This window comes from Chelonoidis abingdonii, chromosome 14, assembly GCF_003597395.2.
Source record: "Chelonoidis abingdonii isolate Lonesome George chromosome 14, CheloAbing_2.0, whole genome shotgun sequence".
NCBI lineage: Eukaryota > Metazoa > Chordata > Testudines > Testudinidae > Chelonoidis > Chelonoidis abingdonii.
Window position 1 is genome coordinate 16,250,668 of NC_133782.1, and position 19,920 is coordinate 16,270,587.

The 19,920-nt window shown below is 43.1% G+C and overlaps 1 protein-coding gene across 1 annotated transcript in view; it reads left to right on the forward strand.

Moving 5' to 3' along the window:
• Positions 1-19,920, forward strand: part of RIPOR3 (RIPOR family member 3) — a 67,778-nt gene that overhangs the window by 45,893 nt on the left and 1,965 nt on the right. The window contains exons 12-21 of the mRNA XM_032804042.2: positions 1,891-2,020; positions 3,119-3,703; positions 5,679-5,818; positions 7,963-8,086; positions 12,533-12,668; positions 14,065-14,226; positions 15,696-15,854; positions 17,034-17,236; positions 17,625-17,708; positions 18,873-18,963. Coding sequence (XP_032659933.1) covers positions 1,891-2,020; positions 3,119-3,703; positions 5,679-5,818; positions 7,963-8,086; positions 12,533-12,668; positions 14,065-14,226; positions 15,696-15,854; positions 17,034-17,236; positions 17,625-17,708; positions 18,873-18,963 — 1,814 coding nt within the window. The remainder of the gene's footprint in view (positions 1-1,890; positions 2,021-3,118; positions 3,704-5,678; positions 5,819-7,962; positions 8,087-12,532; positions 12,669-14,064; positions 14,227-15,695; positions 15,855-17,033; positions 17,237-17,624; positions 17,709-18,872; positions 18,964-19,920) is intronic.

The following is a 19,920-nucleotide window of genomic DNA, read 5'->3' on the forward strand; positions in this document are numbered from 1 at the left end:
GTGGACGAAGCGGGGCTGGGCTCAAACCTGAGTCAGAACCTGGTCTTAATGTGCAGCGTAAACATACCCTTAATCTTTTTTCTTTACTATAGGGTTATATCAGTTATCACAGGAGGAGAATGGCCTTAGCTTGATATCATTATATCTTTAGTCTGTGTTCTTTATTATTACTGATTTGTTGCTGTATTAAAAACTAAAACTGAAAATCTTAAACAAAAGGATTCCCCAGCCCCAGCCATCCTCCTTCTAAGAACAAAATGCCATAGATGAAAGCAATTTGCCTCTATCAGTAAGTCCATGACGTTCTCTGGATAAAGTGCTCTTGCTGTCAGATACCCGATTTAGTTAATTTGCTGCAAAGTGAGAAAGCACAGATGGCTGCTAATCTGACTCCATGGAACTGGACTGTTTGACAAACTCCAGCTGCATGACACTAGTTAATTTAGCTAATTGACATGCACTAGGCCAACATTCTGAGAGTGATACTTCCATGGTGGGATGACAACAGCATGTTCCAATGAGGGACACTGCTGTCTGTGCCTGAAATGTTTATATTCAGCTTTCCACCCCTGCAATAAAAGGGAACTAGAACTTGGCTTTGAATTGAGGGCAAAACTCTCCATGTAACTAATTTTGCCCACTATTGTTTGGATCGTTTCAGATCTCTCAGGGGCTCCAGTTGAGTGCAGAAGCCTTAGCTTTGTGGTTAGCCTTCATTTAAAATATGGCCTGTGGTAGGGGGACCCCATGTCCCGATTTTATAGGGACAGTCCCAATTTTTGGGTCTTTTTCTTATATAGGCTCCTATTCCCTCCTACCCCCTGTCCTGATTTTTCACACGTGCTGTCTGGTCACCCCACTCTGTGGGATCAGAGATAACATGAATGATACGTTCCCCTCGTGCACAAAAGCACACATGAGAGGGGAAGTAATTTAATTACAAATGCCCTAGCACTATCAAGAAGGGGGGGTGGGGTCCATGAATTTTCCTCTCTTCCTCTGTGTTGGAGTGCATTGTGGGTGAAGGTTCACTCAGCTTTGCCTTCGTGTGCTTTCTGAGGAAAGAGGACCCAGCATGTGCATCTGTTGGAAACAGGAAGAGTAGTGACCTTCTCTGGAGTGTTGAGGACAATTGGCAAGTGCTTAGAATAAGGGTTGTTTACAGCACGGGCAGCATCTTAAAGGGATAGATGTGTGGAAGCTCCCTTCCCAGCCACAGTTGCATGAACCACATCTCCTGCCGTGCACAATGACATAACATCCCTGTGGCAACTACAGCGATTGTGTATACGTGTGTGTAGGATCAAGACTGTATTTGATACCTTTTTATTGGCTTTTCAAGTGATTGTGTTTTGTCCTTTGTGGAAAAAGTTAGTTACACACTCTGCTTATTCTTCATTTAATATCCCCCGCGCATTTCTGGAGCACGATACGGCCAATATACCACTCTGCTTGCCACCTGCAAGCACCCTGCTGTTCATGGACCATAGCTGGGGAACTACTGTGTGGGATATAAGACCGCCCAGAAAGAGAGGGAGTTTTCATCAGACTCTGATCTGATTCTGGGAGAGAAGCCAGCTCAGAGTGCTCTGCATCGATTAGGCTCTGCTGTGATCTCCATGCCTGAAGGATGAGGTTATTTAGTACTTCTCTCCATGCAAAAGGATGACCCCCACTATCTCCCTCTTGCAGCTCAGGTGTCAAGGGAGTAAGTCAGAGGGGCTACCTGTCTCCCTCTTCTTTTATCCTAGAGCTGAGTATTATTTAATAAACTTCAGGGACCAGAATGATGCTATGGGGCTCAAATCCCAATAGCTGTTCCTATTGCTAAACATCTAAATGCTCCCCGGCCTTTGATAACACTTACACCTTTGTATTCCCTGCTCATAGCCCATTTGACACAGAGAACCCGTTTTTGTCGCCTGGAACTACTGCCAAGTTTTCTCTGGGTAGTAGGAAAAGCTCCCTATACAGCTGGACTCCGCCAAACACTCCCAGCTTCAGAGAGAAATATTATCTCGTAAGTATGATGGGGGAAGTAAAACACTGGGCCCAAACAGTGAGCTGGGGCTGGGACATCAGATTGTTGCTGAATAGAAATGGACAGACCACAGCCACAGGGCAATATGGTGATCATTATGGGGTGTTGTTTTTTTTTTAATTTAACCCCTGTTGTTTTCAATCCCATTTTAGAATTTGAAATGCAAAAAAATTTTCCCTGCCAATAATATTCCCCATGTGCAGCCAGGCATAAATTAGAGCAGTCTACACTGGGAACTGGCCAATCCCAGGAGCAGTGAACCATAGTGGTGGCTTAAAGGTGGAGTGTAAAGCATCCCCTGCTCTCCTCCCTCTCCCCTGTCTAGTGCCAAGTTCTGTTTAGTTGGACCAGACAATCTCCTGTGTTTCTAATGGGGTTTTCACTTAGTGTTACTGCTTCGTTCCGTGTGCTCCTGCCTCTTAATAGCACAGGCAATAGGTAGCAGAGGAATGTGTGCGTATACGCCCCTAACCTCAAGACAGGTTCCCATATCAGCCTGGCAGTCAGGTTTGTGTGCTCCTGCCAAGCCAGCAGAGGGAGTACAAAACATTGCTTGTAGATAAGTCTTCTGCACACAGCAGTGTTATGGGGTTATCTAGTTATTTAATGAGTGTGCTGTATTTATTAATAACTAATCATGAAAACATTTCCCAGCCAATTTAATATCATGTTGTATTGGGCTGAAGAGGGTTAGAACCGATTTGTTAGGGTCCCTTTGGAATGAAAAATGTGTCAGGCAGTGGCATCTTAGACTATTTTTTTTTTTTTAACATTCAGTTTAAAGTTCTTTAAATGTGGAGTATTCTCTGTCTGTCTTCAGCTCTTCCCTGAGGCTCTTGGGCTACTGGATCAATGTAAATATTGGGCCCATGCATGGCTTGCCCTGACAGATCCTCCTGCTCTGGTCTGCATGAGGCTCAGAGGTTTTCTCTGTTTGGCCATTATAGCTGTGTCTGTCACCCCGAATCTCTCCAGAGGGGCAATGTGGGGCTGAGGGTCTTTCCTGGGCTCTCCATCTCTGGATAAATCTCATATGTATCAAGTACCTGTACTTAAACTTGAACCTGTTTGCTGCAGTCTGTTTTGCAGCAACGGATGAACCAAGGTGGCATAAACGACGAGGCGCGAGCCCCCTGCATACTGAGCTACTTGGCTGACTGTGACTTTGATGAGCATCTAAAGAATGTCAACCACAGCTCTGCAGAGACTGACTTGTTCAGCTCCCAGGATTGGAAAGGAACAGAAACCAGAAATGTGACTCCAGCTTCAGACCACAGGACCCTGTCATTAGTTCTTATACAGGATGCCTGTGCAGAAGGAAGACAACACAAGTCTCCAAACCACACAACTCTAGATATTCTGAAAGAGACACCCTCCGTGGATGGAGCTCCAAATAGTCCATCCAACCCATGGGATATTAACAAAGATGGCAGAGATTCCATCGGCCAGCACTGGAGTCATCAGCCTGTGGAACAAGAAAATTTCCTGTCCGTTGATCGGAAAAGCATGAACACTGAAGATGACAGAAAACTAGCCGGAAGCGCCAAAGCAGTTGAGAAACTTGTTCAAGAAGTGTTAAATTTGCTGAAGTCACAGAATCCAGGGCAAACCCAATTGGAAGAATTGGAGTACCAAGTTTTATGCATCAGGGACAAATTAAAGGTGTGGTATTATTTTCACCTTTATGCAATATGCTGTAGTTTTTGCTGTTCATCCTTTTTCCTCTTACTATTCTAAAGGGCTCAAAACCACATGGAGGAGTATCGATGGCGTCAAAATTTTCAGTGGCACATTCCCAAAATGTTGGTTTGACCATCAGAGCTCAGGCATTTCTCAAAAATGGCTGGAAGTCAAGAGAGCTAGTTAAGAGCAACAACATTTCAGTCTGTATAACATCTCTCATGCACTCTATCCCAACATGCTTTGCAGAGGTGAATAACAGAGGGAAGGAGACATTAAAAAGCAGAGTATAATCAAGGACCTGTGTTCTTTGAGCCAAACTGGATGTAAATTCTGTAGTAAGGTCCCTGCATTGTCGACACTGGTATGGGATTCCACAGTAATTTCATTTAGATGGAAGTTTTAATGGAAAAAAAATCCAAGAAGATGAATAAGGCAATCAGCATATTAGCCACGGTGTTTTATTTTTATATTAAATTCTACATTTGATGATACAGTCTGGGATTAGAGGAAACACATTTCACGGTTTTTTTTTTCCTGCTAAAATGATCAACAGTGAAATTGTCGACAATGTTGGCATGTATGTTGGTATCTGTAGGTTTCAGAGCGAACACCGCCTTGATGAATGGGTCAGTCCATCAGAGCTTTCTCCACCCTCAGAAAGATGACGCTTAATCAGATTAAAACTCAGTTTCTGTTTAAGCATGGTCTGTTGGCAGACACTCCATTAGGGAAGGCTAGCCCCTGGCCCCACCCCTTCTGCATGAAGCCCCTTTCTGTCTCCCCTCAGCAGAGCCCTGAGGCCCCCCCGCTCCCACCTCTGGCGGCTGCCCCATCCGTGCCGGCCGCCCTACCCGAACCATGGACCAACCCGAGCTGCCCTGAGCTCCAGTCTAGCCTGAGCTGTCCCAGCCGTGCCAGATCCAGCAGTCCCAGGGTGGCTTGGGCTGTGCCGGCTGGCCCGAGCAGCCTGGCACTGGCTGGAGAATGGTAAAGGCAGCGCACCTCCCCCAGCTGTCCATCTCTGGAGTCCAGGGAGATTACTGAGGAACCTGGGAAGCTGAAAAGCAGAGACAGCCTCTTCAGCTGCCCCGGAACCTGCATGGCACATAATAATAAGTAAAATCCCACAAATGGCATCCCATGGAGGTGGCTATTATACCCGCCATCCATGTGCAAGGATATCTTCACAACCATATGAGACTAGAAACATTTGCCCCCCTTACATGAAAGATTCTGGAGCACAACTTTGTGGCAAAGGGTGGATTGCACTTGTAGTCCCACAGCTGTGGAATACACGAGGCCATGTGTGTAGGCAAGAGAGAGAAGACGCTGTAAGATTTCAGCTGAGATCTGAGATAAGAATGACACTGACATCACTGACACCGCTTTCTACTCCTAAAGCCTTAGCCCTCAGAAAAATTAAAAGGAAATTAAAAAAACTTAAACACCCCCCAAACCAACCCCTTTCCCAAAACTTCTGCCCGAAGCAGAGAAAGGGGAGAAATGCCAGAGACTCCATGAAGGGATAGGGACTTTGCTATTGAAGTTGCTCAGATACTACAATGATGAATGGCAGTATAAAACTGATAGCTCTAGATCTTAAGAAGGAGAAAGACAGGAAAGTTGTACCAAAGGACAGGAACTGCAGAGAAGAAGGGTATTACACCCACACTGGTGAGGTTGTAGTAAACCCCAGGAGAATTTTAAAATTGGATAAACCTTTTGAACTAGTTCCTGAAATGAATTGGCAAAGTTGTTTCAGGATCGGGGTGATGTGGCTGAAGTGCTTTGTACGTGTGAAAGGACCAGCTCTTCTGGCATGTTGTGGATGGGCTGATGGGAGCAAACTGTCCCATGGTTGAATAGATGGTGATTTGTAAATCATATGGGTGAACTGCTGGGGAGGATCAGGATCCTTGCAAAGAACAATAGTTTATTTCTTATCTATCAACAGCTGAAGACGTCTCATCAGAAACATTCATCCATGGAGAGTCTGATGGTGGAGATGGTGCTGGAAAGCTTTGACTTTTTAAACACGGACTGCAGTGCTGATGAGCTTTCCTTATTTGGAACCATAAGGACAGACACTACCAGGTGAGCAGACCAGTGAATCCCATTGAAGGGATGAAGGGATTGACAGGAGGAAGATTAGGAGGTAAATGCACTGAACTCAGTTAGGCAGTGACTGTGAAGTGTGGAGAAGTTGGTGCCCAGGGTGTGGACACCCAGAAGAGAGAGGAATTGTTTAGGATACTATGAAACTTACAGCTCAGTCAGAGCAATAAATGGGTTGAAATTTGGAAATATTTAGGCTGAATATCTTGAAAAGCCTTCCTCCTACTAGGCTGCAGAATGGAATAGTTGGGATACTTAAAGCTAGCCTTCAGAAAACAGATGTAAGGTATGACGGGGAACAGTTTTGCAAGGGAATAGGCCAGGAGCAGCACACAGGTCTCTTCTACTGGGTTCTCTTTCATATTTTTGACCCGTGCTCATAACACTCAAACTTACCCTTTAGTGTTGTGGGCCTGATCCTGAAAGGTGCTGAGTAGCCCCAGATAGACCAGACTATAGAGCATCCTTGAGCTGGAGTTGCTAGAGAACAAGGTGTTTTTATTTTCCTTCTGTAATACGTCATTTCCAAGGGGCCAGCCAGTCAATACACATTATTGATGTCAGTGTCTTGTTTGTGACGGGTTGGATCACAGAAACCCCCTTGGGGCTGCCAATTGATGTGCCAAGACTAGTTCTGCCCCTGCTTTCCTGCCATGGCAGCTTAGGACTTCACTGCCCTGCCTGGTTTGAGCCAGATGTGCTAGCCTGCTGGAAGCCCAGACCCAGGGTCTGAACCATGTCTCCTAACAGCTGTAGGCTTAACTGAAAGCAGCTAACAGAAGTGTTCTTGTCTTTAACATGCAGATGCCCAACTCCTAATGGGGTCTAAACCCAAATAAATCTGTTTTGCCCTGTATAAAGCTTATACAGAGTAAACTCATAAATTGTTTGCCCTCTATAACACTGATAGAGAGGTATCCACAGCTGTTTGCTCCCCCTAGGTATTAACACATAGTCTGAGTTAATTAATAAGTAAAAGGTAATTGTATTAAGTACAGAAAGTAGGATGTAAATGGTTTCAAGTAGTAACAGACAGAACAAAATGAATTACCATGCAAAATAGAATAGAACACGCAAATCTAAGCCTAATACAGTAATACAACTGAGTACGGATTAAAATCTCACCCTGAAAGATGTTTCAGTGAGTCTCTTTCACAGACTGGATGCCTTTCTAGTCTGGGCACAATCCTTTCTCCTGGTATAGCCCTTGTTCCAGCTCAGATGGTAGCTAGGGGATTTCTCATGATGGCTCTCCCTTTTCTCTGTTCTACCACTTATATATCTTGTGCATAAGGCAGGAATCCTTTGTCCCTCTGGGTCCCCTCTCACCCCCTTCTCAATGGAAAAGCACCAGGTTAAAGATGGATTCCAGTTCAGGTGACATGATCACATGTCACTGTAAGACTTCATTACCCACTTGCCAGCAAACAGGTGTATAGGAAGACTTACAGGTAAAACAGCCATCTGCAGTCAATTGTCCTGGTTGATGGGAGTCATCAAGATTCCAGACCACCGTTAATGGCCCACACTTTGCATAATTACAATAGGCCCTTAGAGTTATATTTCATATTTCTAGTTTCAGATACAAGGGTGGTACATTTATGCAAATAGGATGATCACACTCAGTAGATTATAAGATTTGTAATGATATCTTACAAGAGACCTTTTGCATGAAGCATATTCCGGTTATATTAGCATCTTTTCATAAAATCAGATAGAGTGCAACGTCACAGTGGTCCACACAAAAATGAGGTCACAGAATTAGCTGACATACTGTTGCCTCCCTGTGATGAGAATTAGAGATTTAAATCCCCATCTTCACTTTTGTAGGAAGTTTACACGCAATCAAGAGAGCAGATTGTTAACAGGCTTACTGCTCTTATAGAGCATCAGTTATCTGTCAAAAATGGTGACCGCTTTGGTGAGTTTGGGGATTATTATTGAGAAAACAGGAAGAGAAACTTTCACATTCATTTGTTGAAGATATAGGCGTTAAGGAGGTGCTGTGTGGGTTTTTAAACAATTTTTATTTTTTTCTTGGTGTTTTAGATCCTTCTGCTTTACTGCACACAATGGTTGGTTAACATTAACTACTTGTTCCCCTTTCTTAACTTCTTGAACAGCACTTACACTGACAACATACTGGGCTATGACAGGAAAACAGAAACAAAAGAGTTAACCACAGGGAATGATGATTTAGACAAACTTCTGATAGTTCATCTGCAGTTGTGCAAAGCTCTCTTGCAGGTAAGGAATGACATATGGATGAACCCATTTGCAGTGGATTCATACTGGCCCAGATCCTGGGATGCTGTACAGGCACTTTGCCTTGTACAACAGGAACAAAGCTGGCATAGCCAGCAATATGAGAATCCCTCTAGCACAGGATTCTCTGGTAGCATAATGTGGGAGTAACAGTTTCTATGCCAGACCCTTCTTCTCTGGCTGTTGGTGAAGGGGACGTGGTTGGAGGGAAACCTGGCATGCTGGGACATACTTCTGTCACAGCACTTGCTGCTCTATTTGCCTCTCACGTCCAAAGGCAGCTGGAATAGTTTAGGGCAGCCTTCAGGTTACCATGATTGATGCTGGGAACCAGCCCCTCACTCAGTTGGTGGAGGATCAGGGAGTGCAACACTCATATTTCCCCCCATTTCTGGCCATCATTTATAACCACCAAGCACAGACAGAGCTGGCAATTTATTAGGTTAGTTTATAAAATGGAATGACTGAGAATGGAAATGCAGATCACTTGAGCTAGATTTTCAAACTGCAATGCACAGACATATGCAAAGGGAAATCAGGTGGGGATGCACTTCTTCTGCAAAACTGAACCTTTTTTGCTGGAGTAGGAATTAGTAGCTCTCCACTCAGAGGACTTATGCATGGTGAGCTGGCTATGAATGAAGTATGAATGAACTGCATATTGATTGACAAATGACCGATTTTTCAGAGAGAAAATTTGGTATCACTGGAGTAAAATAGCCAGTATCCAGGGTAAGTAATGATGATTTCTCTAGAACAGCAGTTCTCAACCAGGGGTCCAGGGCCCCCATAAGGGACCTTGAGCAGGTTTCAGGGGGCCTCCAAGCAGGGCCAGCATTAGACTCGCTGGGGCCCAGGGCAGAAAGCTGAAGCCCACCCGAGGCTGAAGCAGAAGACCAAGCAATGTAGCTTTGTGGGGGCCCCTGTGGCATGGGGCCCCAGGCAATTGCCCTGCTTGCTACCCCTTAACACCGACTCTGGATTTTATATGCAGAAAACCAGTTGTGGCACAGCTGGGCCGTGGAGTTTTTATAGCATGTTGGGTGGGGGCTCAGAAAGAAAAAGGCTGAGAACCTCTGCTCTAGAACACCTCTGGGATTCATTGGTGCTGAACAGCCACAATCCCTATTCATTTCACTAGGAGTAGTGAGTGCTCAGCATCAGCTAGGATCAGGCCCTGAAACATAAAAGGCATTATACAAGGATTACTCCACACATCAATACAGTACATCAACCTCAGGCATCTATTGAACCATGTAATGTTATAACCATTTCAGATGGGAAGAGAAGACTTTCCCATTCAGGGAGAGATGGAAAATATAGAATTGTAGGACTGGAAGGGACCTTCGAGAGGTCATCTAGTCCAGTCCCCTGCACTCAAGGCAGGATTACATAATATCTAGTCCATCCCTGACAGGTGTTTATCTAACCTGCTCTTGAAAATCTCCAACGATGAAGATTCCACAACCTTCCTAGGCAATTTATTCTAGTGCTTAACCATCCTGACAGTTAAGTAGTTTTTCCTAATGTCCAGTCTAACTAGAGTGACCGTATTTTCCCAAAGGAAAAATGGGACACCCTCTGGGGCTGACTTGTGGCCCTCCTCTCCCCTCATGCATGGGGCAGCCCAAACCCCCTGCTATATACCCATGTGGGACTGGCCTGGCCTGGCCTGGCCTGAGCTGCTCTCCCTTCTTCGTGGGGCTGGCACTGCCACTTGCCCCCCAGCATGTTCACCCCTGCTAGGGGTCACACCTACTTTTTTGGCAAAACTGGGCATTTGTCCATTTTGCTCTTGCCAAATGATGATCAGTTGACAAGAGCAAACCAGACAAATGCCCAGTTTTTCCAAAAAAGTTGGGATGGCCAGGACAGGGCTTAAGAAGGGGACTATCCCGGCCAAAACAGGGTGCATGGTCATTCTAAACCTAATCCACCCTGGCTTCAATTTGAGCCCATTGCTTCTTGTCCTATCCGCAGAGGTTAAGGAGAACAATTTTTCTCCCTCTTCCTTGTAACAATCTTTTACACACTTAAAAAATGTTATCACGTCCCCTCTGTCTTCTCTTTTCCAGACTAAACAAACCCAATTTTTTCAATCTTCTCTCATAGGTCATGTTTTCTAGACCTTTAATCATTTTTGTTGTTCCTCTCTGGACTTTCTCCAATTTGTCGACATCTTTCCTGAAATGTAGTGCCCAGAACTGGACACAATACTCCAGTTGAGGCCTAATCAGCATGGAGTAGAGCGGAAGAATTGCTTCTCATGTCTTGCTTACAACACTCCTGCTAATACATCCCAGAATGATGTTTGATTTTTTTTTTTCCAGTGGTGTTATACTGTTGACTCTTAATTTAGCTCATGATTCACTATGACCCCACAGATCCCTTTCCGCAGTACTCTTTCCTAGGCAGCCATTTCCCATTTTGTATATGTGCAACTGATTATGCCTTCCTAAGTGGAGTGCTTTGCATTTGTCCTTATTGAATTTCATCCTATTTACTACAGACAATTTCTCTAGTTTGTCCAGATCATTTTGAATTTTAAGCTATCCACCAAAGGACTTGCAACCCCTCCCAGCTTGGTATCGTCTGCAAACTTTATACTTTCTAAGCCATTCTCTAAATCATTGATGAAGGAATTGAACAGAACCGGCCCCAGAATTGATTCCCGCGGAACCCCACTTAATATGCCCTTCCAGCTTGACTGTGATCTACTAATGATTACTCTCTGGGAACAGTTTTCCAATCAGTTATGCATCCATCTTATAGTAGCTCAATCTAGGTTATATTTCCTACTTTGTTTATGAGGTAGTCATGAGAGACCGTTTCAAAAGCCTTACTAAAGTCAAGATATACCACATCTACCGCTTTCCCCCTTATCCGCAAGGCTTGTTACCCTGTCAAAGAAAGCAATTAGGTTAGTTTGACACAACTTCTTCTCGACAAATCCATGCTGTTACTTATCACCTTACTAATTATTTACTCCATTATCTTTCTAGGAACTGAAGTAAAGCTAACTAGTTTGCAATACCCTGGCTTGTCCTTATTTCCTTTTTTATAGATGGGCATTATATTTGCCCTTTTCCAGTCCTCTGGAATGTCTCCTATATTCCATGACTTTTTGAAGATAATTGCTAATGGTTCAGAGATCTCCTCAGTCAGCTCCTTGAGTATTCTAAGAGGCATTGCATCAGGCCCTGGTGACTTGAAGACATCTAGCTTGTCTTAAGTAATTTTTAGCTTTTTTTTTTACCTATTTTAGCCTCTCATCCTACCTCAACATTCACTATGTTAGATGTCCAATTGCTACTAAAATTTTTGATGAAAACTGAAACAAAAAGATCATTTAGCACTTCTGCCATTTCCACATTTTCGGTTATTGTTCCCCCATTGAGTAATGGGCCTACCCTGTCCTTGGTCTTCCTCTTACTTCTAATGTATTTGTAGGATGTTTTCTTGTTACCCTCTATGTCTCTAGCTAGTTTAATCTCATTTTGTGCCTTGGCCTTTCTAATTTGGTCTCTACATATTTGTGTTTATTGTTTATATTTAACCTTTTTAATTTGACTTACCTTCCACTTTTGGTAGGACTCTTTTTGAGTTACAGATCATTGTAGGTCTCCTGGTTAAGCCAGGGTGGTCTCTTGCCATACTTCCTATCTTTTCTTATGCAGTGGGATAGTTTCCCCTTGTGCCCTTAATAATGTCTCTTTGAAAAACTGTCAACTCTCTTGAATTGTTTCCCCCCTTAGACTTGATTCCCATGGGATCTTACTTACCAACTCCCTGAGTTTGCTAAAGTCTGCCACCTTGAAATCCATTACCTTTATTGTGCTGTTTTCCCTCCTGCCATTCCTTAGAATCATGAACTAGACCATTTCATGATCACTTTCACCTATGCTGCCTTCCACTTTCAAATTCTCAACCAGAATCAAATCTAGAACAGCCTCTCCCCTAGTAGCTTTCGCCATCTTCTGAAATAAAATAATTGTCTCCAATATTTTCTTAGAACCTATTGGATAATTTGTGCCCTGCTGTGTTATTTTCCTAACAAATGTCTAGGTAGTTGAAGTCCCCCATCACCACCAAATCCTGTGCTTTGGATTATTTTGTTAGTTGTTTTAAAAAAGCCTCATGCACCTCTTCTTCCTGGTTAGATGGTCTGTAGTAGACCCTACTATGACATCACTCTTGTTTTTTACATGTTTTAACCTTACCCAGAGATTTTCAACAAGTCTGTCTCCTATTTCTATCTCATCCTCTGCCCATCCAAGACACAATGTGAAAAGTGGATTTCTGTGAGAGGCAGTTGTCTTCCCTACTGGCTGTTGGAGAGTTGAGCTCTGAAAGTCAGGAGGTTCAGTACTTCTTGAGTTGCTCAATGCTTTCATCTCAGTCACTGAGGAAAAGTATACTTTGTTTCAGAAACTGGTTTCACCAAACATAGCCGGAATTGTCCAGGAGAGCCTTTTGGAAGAAGTGTCACTGCAGAAACAAGTACTGGAAACTGTCTCAAAGCTCTGTGTTCTAGAAGTTGGGAGCTTCACCTCTGTTGAAGAGGGTGAGTAATGTGGGTGTGATGCCAAGGCATATGTAGGAGACCAGAGAGGGGTAACATGGCTCTCACCTCATATGACAAATCAGGGATGGATTCTGAAGGCTTTAAAATAAATTCCCAGTAAAAGCAGCTTTTATGGGTGGGTTATAAACCCTAACAGCTGGGGCTCAGATCTTTCTTGGTTAGAAAGGAAAGGGGTTTTTAGAATTTCTGCCCCAGGCAATAATTAACTTGAACTTGTACGTACCAAGTAAACTACAGAGCTTGTGTATTTCATGTAAAGGGGCTTTCCCCACCCCATAAGTAGGGAGCCATAAGTGTTTTGAATTTTGCATTTGAAGGATTTTCAAAAGTGCGCAACACTGGCTTAACTCAACTCCCCTTGAAATGGATAAAACTCCCCCTGAATCCAGGGTGAGCAGTGTTAAGCCAAGAGTGAGCACTTTTGAAAATTTTAATCTTTGGCTTCGAGGAAAATGGGTAGTTATATGGGATCAGTTTAGGCACCTAAACATGCAGATACGCATCCAGTAGGATTTTCAAAACAGGGTGTTTCCTCGCTCCCAATGCTTTCAATACTGTGGTGTTTTGAAAACCCCACTAGGTGCATATTTGTATTTTTAGGTGCCTAAATGTCTTTAAAAATCTGGCCCTTGGACACCAACATTATCCCTCCCTAGCAAAAGGCAGTGAGTGAAATAGCAACACAAATGAGATTATTAGGTACTGAACTATGCAGGTTTTTATTGTGATGATCCAAATTAAACTGTTGATCAGCCCCCGCAGGCCTGACTCAGAAAAACTCTGATAGAAACCCAGGGGAATTTTGCCTAAGCAAGGACTGTAGGATTAGCCTCCACAGTTGGATTTGAGAAAGAATTAGCCCCTAGGGAAGAGGAGCAGGCACTTTTTTACTTGCCCTCTAGAACATGGAGCAAGACCCGGTTATCATCCTACCAACTAACACGGCACCCTTTTATCTTGCAAAATACTGTAGCAGGCTGTCTGCAATTCTAACAGGTTGATCATGGTCCAATGAGATAATTTAGGATGCTAGAGATGGGGAATCCCTAGAAGAGCACAGTTCATGTCCCTGCAAAGGCACGAGCTAGGAGCATGGTAGATGTCTTACTTACACGCTGGTATGACAGCGTAGAGCCCAATCCAAAGCCCACTGAAGTTTATGGAAAGGCTCCCATTGGCTTTAGTGGGCTTTGGCTCAGGTCCTCAATGAGTCTTTAATAAATTGGCAATAAAATTCAGTTGTAAAGAAATCCGTCTATGGAATGTAAATACAAATGACATTCATAGATTTGTTAGACATCCCATCTGGTGTCTCATGTCTCATTTAAAATGCACTCCAGCTCACTTGCTGACTTTGTAAAACTTTATTCTACAGTTATTCATAAGGCGAAAAAGCAGCAGCAATGTCTGAAAATCTGGAGTGAATTCACAGAGCCAGGAAATATCTTGTTCTGTTCAGCAGAAAAATTCCAGAATCCACTGAAATACATATTAATGTTCAAAGTGAAGGAGAAATATCCAGGACACCTAGAAGCAGGTACCAGTCAATTACTAGAAGATAAGGTACCTGATTTTGTTTGTACACTGAGTTTAAGGTTGTCCTTGTAGGTTTTCTAAAATGACATAGAACTTGTTCTTGGTAAACTGTATTTAAAATTCAGGCTCCATCCCCTTGATTTATTGCTTATACTATAAAATGACCATGGCGCTCTCCACACGTGGCTTGATGAGGCATTACTTCTCTCCCATGACATTGTGGACTGTTCACTTTATGTTCTGTAATAATTTTGGGTGGGATTTATCAAATCACCTAAGGGGGTTAGGAGTCAATGGGAATTAGAAACCTGACTCGCTTGGGCACTCCTGACAATCCCTCCCTTCTATTTGATATACCAAAGAGGTATAAAAAATTGCAGGCATTTAATTGCTCAGATAATTATGAATGCTGTGCTGTGTTGTATCTTCTGTGTTACACATCTCAGAAAGTCAACATGGAGTTCCTATTATTTCTTGTATTGGCAATGGTGCCCAAAGGCCCCTGTTGGGATGAAAGCTCTGTTTCGCTAGGTGCTGTACAAACATGAGGCAGACGTAAGCCCAGATCTTCAAAGGTATTTAGGTGCCTGAGTCCCAGAATCTGGGCCATCATCCATATCCCAAAGAGTTTATCATTTAAATATGTATTTATGTATCTGTATGTCACTCAGTAGTAGCCTTGTGATGTGTAAACACTGAAAGTAAAACTCGGTACAGATTCTGCTGCAAAGGGGTGTGTGCCCACATGCACAGTGTCCCCATGTAGAAGAGAGAGAACAAAATTGATAAAAATTGACTAAAAGACTGACACAAACAACATCTGACATTAGGACTTACATTTTGGATGACCCCTTTCATTTAGATTTTAATCCCAACACTGAATGCACAATATGGCCAGGAATTCCATAGGATGATCTTTCTAAACAAAGAAATTTCCTTTATGCAACCCTATTGTTTCCAAAGGGATTCTAAACTTGTGCACAGAGCACTGCTTTGTTTTATATGGTAAAATCATTATCCCCTGCTTTACAGATGGGGAAACTGAGGCCCAGAAAGGTTTAGTGGCTCTTTCAGGGTCACACAGCTAGTTGATGGCAGTTAGCATTAAAGGTTGCCAGTTCCTGAGTCCCTGCATTAATCTTCTTAACCAGGCTGCCTTAATTGTCTTTGTTACCAACTACAGACCTCATTCAAAGTCTGTTAAGTCAATGCAATATCTCCTCTTGGCTTCTGTGGGTGTTGGATAAGGTCTGTTTTGTACTGTAGCTGGAATTATCAGCAGAGTGGGGGCCTGCCTCCTACTGAATTTTAGTGAGATTTAGGCCCCTGCTTCCTTATGTTCCTCGGAAAATTCCAGCCTTCAACTTCTTGTTAAAACTGTAAATGAAATGTTAAAACTGTAAATGAGTGCAAAGTGTCCTGCCCCTCAGCAGGCCTTCTTTGTTTGCTCTTCTGTGCATGTCTGTTCAGCGCTGCAAAGACTGCTGGAGCAGATCGTCACCTGCAGCGGGTTGCTCCCCTCCGGGAGCCCCCCTGAAGAACTGCTTACCTTATTCCAGTTTCACGGCTACCTGGAAAAAGAGCATGTTACCAACCTGGAGAAGCACTTGGCAGAACTCATCAAAGAAGGTGATAGCAGGCTGTCAGATACTGCACTCAGACAAATAACCCTCAGGCTAGCTAGTTGGCTGCTGGAATGGCTTATGGGGCTGTATCTGTCCCAATCCCAAAGGGATATTTTTTTTAAAGAGTAAGGATACAACTCTATCATAATACAGTTCAACTCTGTTTTCATCCTTTCTCCTCACTATGCCCATGCAGTTTTAATTAGAGCAGGAAAGGCAAAATCAAGCTTCATAGCTAGACAGGAAAGGAACAGATTTCATGCAAATATTTAGCTCAAGTGTCAGGCTTAGGTCTCAAAGTCTGCAATATAAGGAGAGACTAAACTGGCCGCACAATAAGCTGCTGTGTTCCACAGCAGAGTAGATGGTTTACGGTATCACGTGGTCATGACAGTGATGAGAGACAGATCAGTGGCATTAAGATTCCAGCAGTAACTAATATGCATTTGCTGAGAGCGCTACTGTCCTGCTGAAACCCAGTCCATCCAGTACTTTGAAAATCTGAACGTGGCAGATATTGGGATAGTTTCATTTCCTCTGGGCCATTCAGTGCGTGAACGCAAAGGGGTAGGAAGTTTGTCTGCTGTCTTGTGTAGGATTTCAAAAGGACAGTGTGGTGCATTATTTTTAAAACTAGGCATATTATTCTCTCTCCATGGTACACTTCCACTCCTCCTAACCAGTGCAGCCTTATCTTTCACAGATGCTTGTTTTAACATTTTTCAGTTTTCCCTCTTTTTTAGTAATAGTCAAATTATCGCTCTTCCAAAAGGTTTCGCATTCACCAAATGTTTGTATTAATTTAGCATCTATGGGCCTCAGTCAAGGACCAGGGCCCCATTTTGCTAGGCACTGTGCATACATATTGTAAAAGCATAACCCCAGCCTCAAGAGAGTTTACAAGCTAGGTTTATGAGGAGATGAAAAGGACAAACTGAGGGAAGAAGGGAGGATAAGAGAATGGTAAAAGGAGCATGTTTTGTGCAGGCTAGCCATACTTGCAGCTCACCTCTTGCCTACTCATGTACCTCAAAGTATTTTCTAAGAGACAGCCTTGCTCAGTAGTGATATTAATAAGGGGCACACATCTGAGGTAGGAGACAATTGGAAGGGACTTCTCAGAACCAGCTCTCCATAGACACTGCACACATTTGTCGCTGAACTGTGATTCTTCCATTTGCAGTGATGCTAATTGAGGAGCTACAGTGTCCCGGGCGACTTAAGAAAATCAAGAAATTAAAAGGGAAGCGACTGAGCCAGCTCCAGCCTCTACCCCAAACTTTACGGCTGCTAGGGATTCTGCAGCTCGATGACAACCGCCACGTCAGCAAAGCAGCAATGTCCTGTCTCTCTCGGGCGGCAATGAATAAGAATTTCAGGGAGAAGGTATTAACTGAATTGGGCCACTTCATGCTTTCTCACCAGTTTTCAGAGTAAGAAGCTACAAGTCAAGGAATCTACCTCCCTGAAAGCAGCAGGATTTTGGGGGGAAGGAGTTATACTCTACACCCCGTTTCTAGGAAGCTTTCAGCATCTGCTACCCCAGTGGGTGCAGTGTGAGTTAAGGATCAAAACTGACTGGTTCTTTCCTGCACTATTGAATCCTACCATATTCTACTCCAGAGACTGCTGCCTTTCAGCATCAGAAATTATTCTTGCATGTTTTTGATCAGTTTCAGATAGGTAAAACCGCTCTGGATCTCAGTCCTCTTGGCATTCAGAACACTTGAGAAGTTATTTGCAGGGTAACCAATCGTTCAATCTTATTTTCTAGGCTCTGCTTTTTTACACGGATATTTTAGCTGAGTGTGATGCAAAAATACAGCAAGCTGCATGTCTGGCTCTCAAAAACCTCAGAGTAAGTGTGTTTGACTGGGTAACTGGATTTTTATTGGGTGGGGCTGAGTCCAGCTGTATGGCCAAAGGTTCATCTTAATTTTTTCTGGTGGGCATTGTTCAGATTTTTCTTTAAATTACCTTATATACAGTACATGAAATGGGGAGTTTCTTTAGCTCTGAACTGTTTTTGCTGCTGCTTGAGGCAACCAGGCGAGAGAGCACTGATCATCTAAACCCTATTAAAACTGGGAGGACAGAGTACAGAGAGTAGACACAATGAGGGGTCTTAGTTACTGCTTCCCTGTCAATAGGGAGAATGGTGGGGTTGGAAAACAGGTTCTGATTGGAGAGACATTTTAGCTTCTAGCAAGGTACTAACAATGGAACCAAACACAGAATATAGTTTGTGCTCTTGCTTTAAGATTGGCTGATTTATTGAATACTTTCAAAACAGGATGAGAAATGTAACTGCTCAACAATCCCAGCATGCTAGACGCTCTCTTGTTTTTTAAAAACATCTGCCCACTCTGTCTTAAGTTACCAGCAGACTCCAACACAAATTAGCAGAACTTTTCCTGCGCAGAGGGGAGTCAAATCCTTCCAATAACTTTTATAACCAGTTTGCACATAAGCACTTACTGTCAGCACAACTTTTTTTATAAGGAAATGCAGTCATAAGATAGACCAAGCCACTAACTGTGACTTTTTAGGAATGACTGTTAGAAAGCAGTCTTGGGCCCTGTGTGTCAGCAACCATGTGATAACTTTGCTGACTCAATGCTCTTTGGACCTGGTTCACTATTGCATTACTTTAGTTTTATGCCAGTGTAACTCCATTGAAACTGCACGAACAATACTGGAGTAATGCATTGGTGAATCACATCCTGTATCTTCAAAACTTTAATTCTTTGAGACTAGGCTAGGTGGCGGCAAACCTATGCCCATGCTAAGAAAACCAACCTATAGCTAATTCAGGAGGATGGGGAGGAAGGGAAGGGGAATGGAGCACAATCAATCATATTAGAATTGAGATACAAGAGATGGCAGTTGAACAGCTGGTGCATGTCTGTGTATTTATGTAACAGATAGTACCTTGGTGTTATGGTGGGAAAACTGTTTAATAAGCAGTCCTGATCATTTCTCTCAAACAGATAATGCTGCAGTTTTTTCTTCTCCCCAACAGGCCATAGAAAGCATTGAGCAGATTGCCGGCCTGTGTCAGTCTGAAGCAGAGGATGTACGGAACGCTGCCAGGGAAACAACACTGTCATTTGGTAAATCTTGATTTAAAGCTGCAGTAAAGGTGCTGAAAGGAGAGTGACAGATGAGCTATTAAGAAAACAAAATAGGCCTGAAGTTTTACCAACATGTTCTTCAGTAAAAGAATATGTTTAAGGCTGAGCTAACAGGTATAGAGATGTTTCGCGACACACTGTCAGAACGTTACAATAATCTTAATGCAACATATGTGCTAAGTCTTTCAAGGCTTTGTATATATATACAGGCCCAGAAGACAGCTTGAGGAGGGGAGCTGTACAAACTATTAACCATTGTAAAGGGACCGTGAGCAACAAGATGATTTCATGTAACAAACAAGTCATAAAATTAAAGGTTAAAATTCCAGCATTGCTGTCAATACTAGTGTTAGCAATAAAAATATTAGCATTTGGTACTCTCCTCTGGGAGCTGTATACATAAAAGTCTAAGCAGGCTGGTAACTAGGGTGAAATCTTATTGAATCTAAGTAGGATTTGATTTTAAAATATGTAATGTGGACATCACTGCTGTAAATAAAGGGGCCAGTTGCACATATAGGGACTGATTCAATGAAGTTACAGCAGTATAAAACTCAATTGACAGCAAGGGGGGAGGGAGGGCTCAGGCTCAGAAAGTAACTGCCAAAAATACCAGAGCGAGGGGTGTATTAACGAACTTGCATTTTCCAGAGAGAGAAATTAAGCTGTGATCCAGCTGCCATCAAGGAACTGAAATTAGGCTGGCAAAGATGGGATCTGATCCTGTGCAATTACTGTCTGAGTGAGGCAGGATGGGAGCACATGTATAGTAACTAGAGAGACTCTCCAAGTACCTTTGGCATAGATAGTACGTATTGGCTTTCCTTTCACTTGATACATTTCTTACATCTAGATTCGTAGCCAGTGACTAGACAATTACCCCAGGATAACAAGAATTGTTTCATTTTAAGATGTTCCTTTTACAGTTCATCTGCA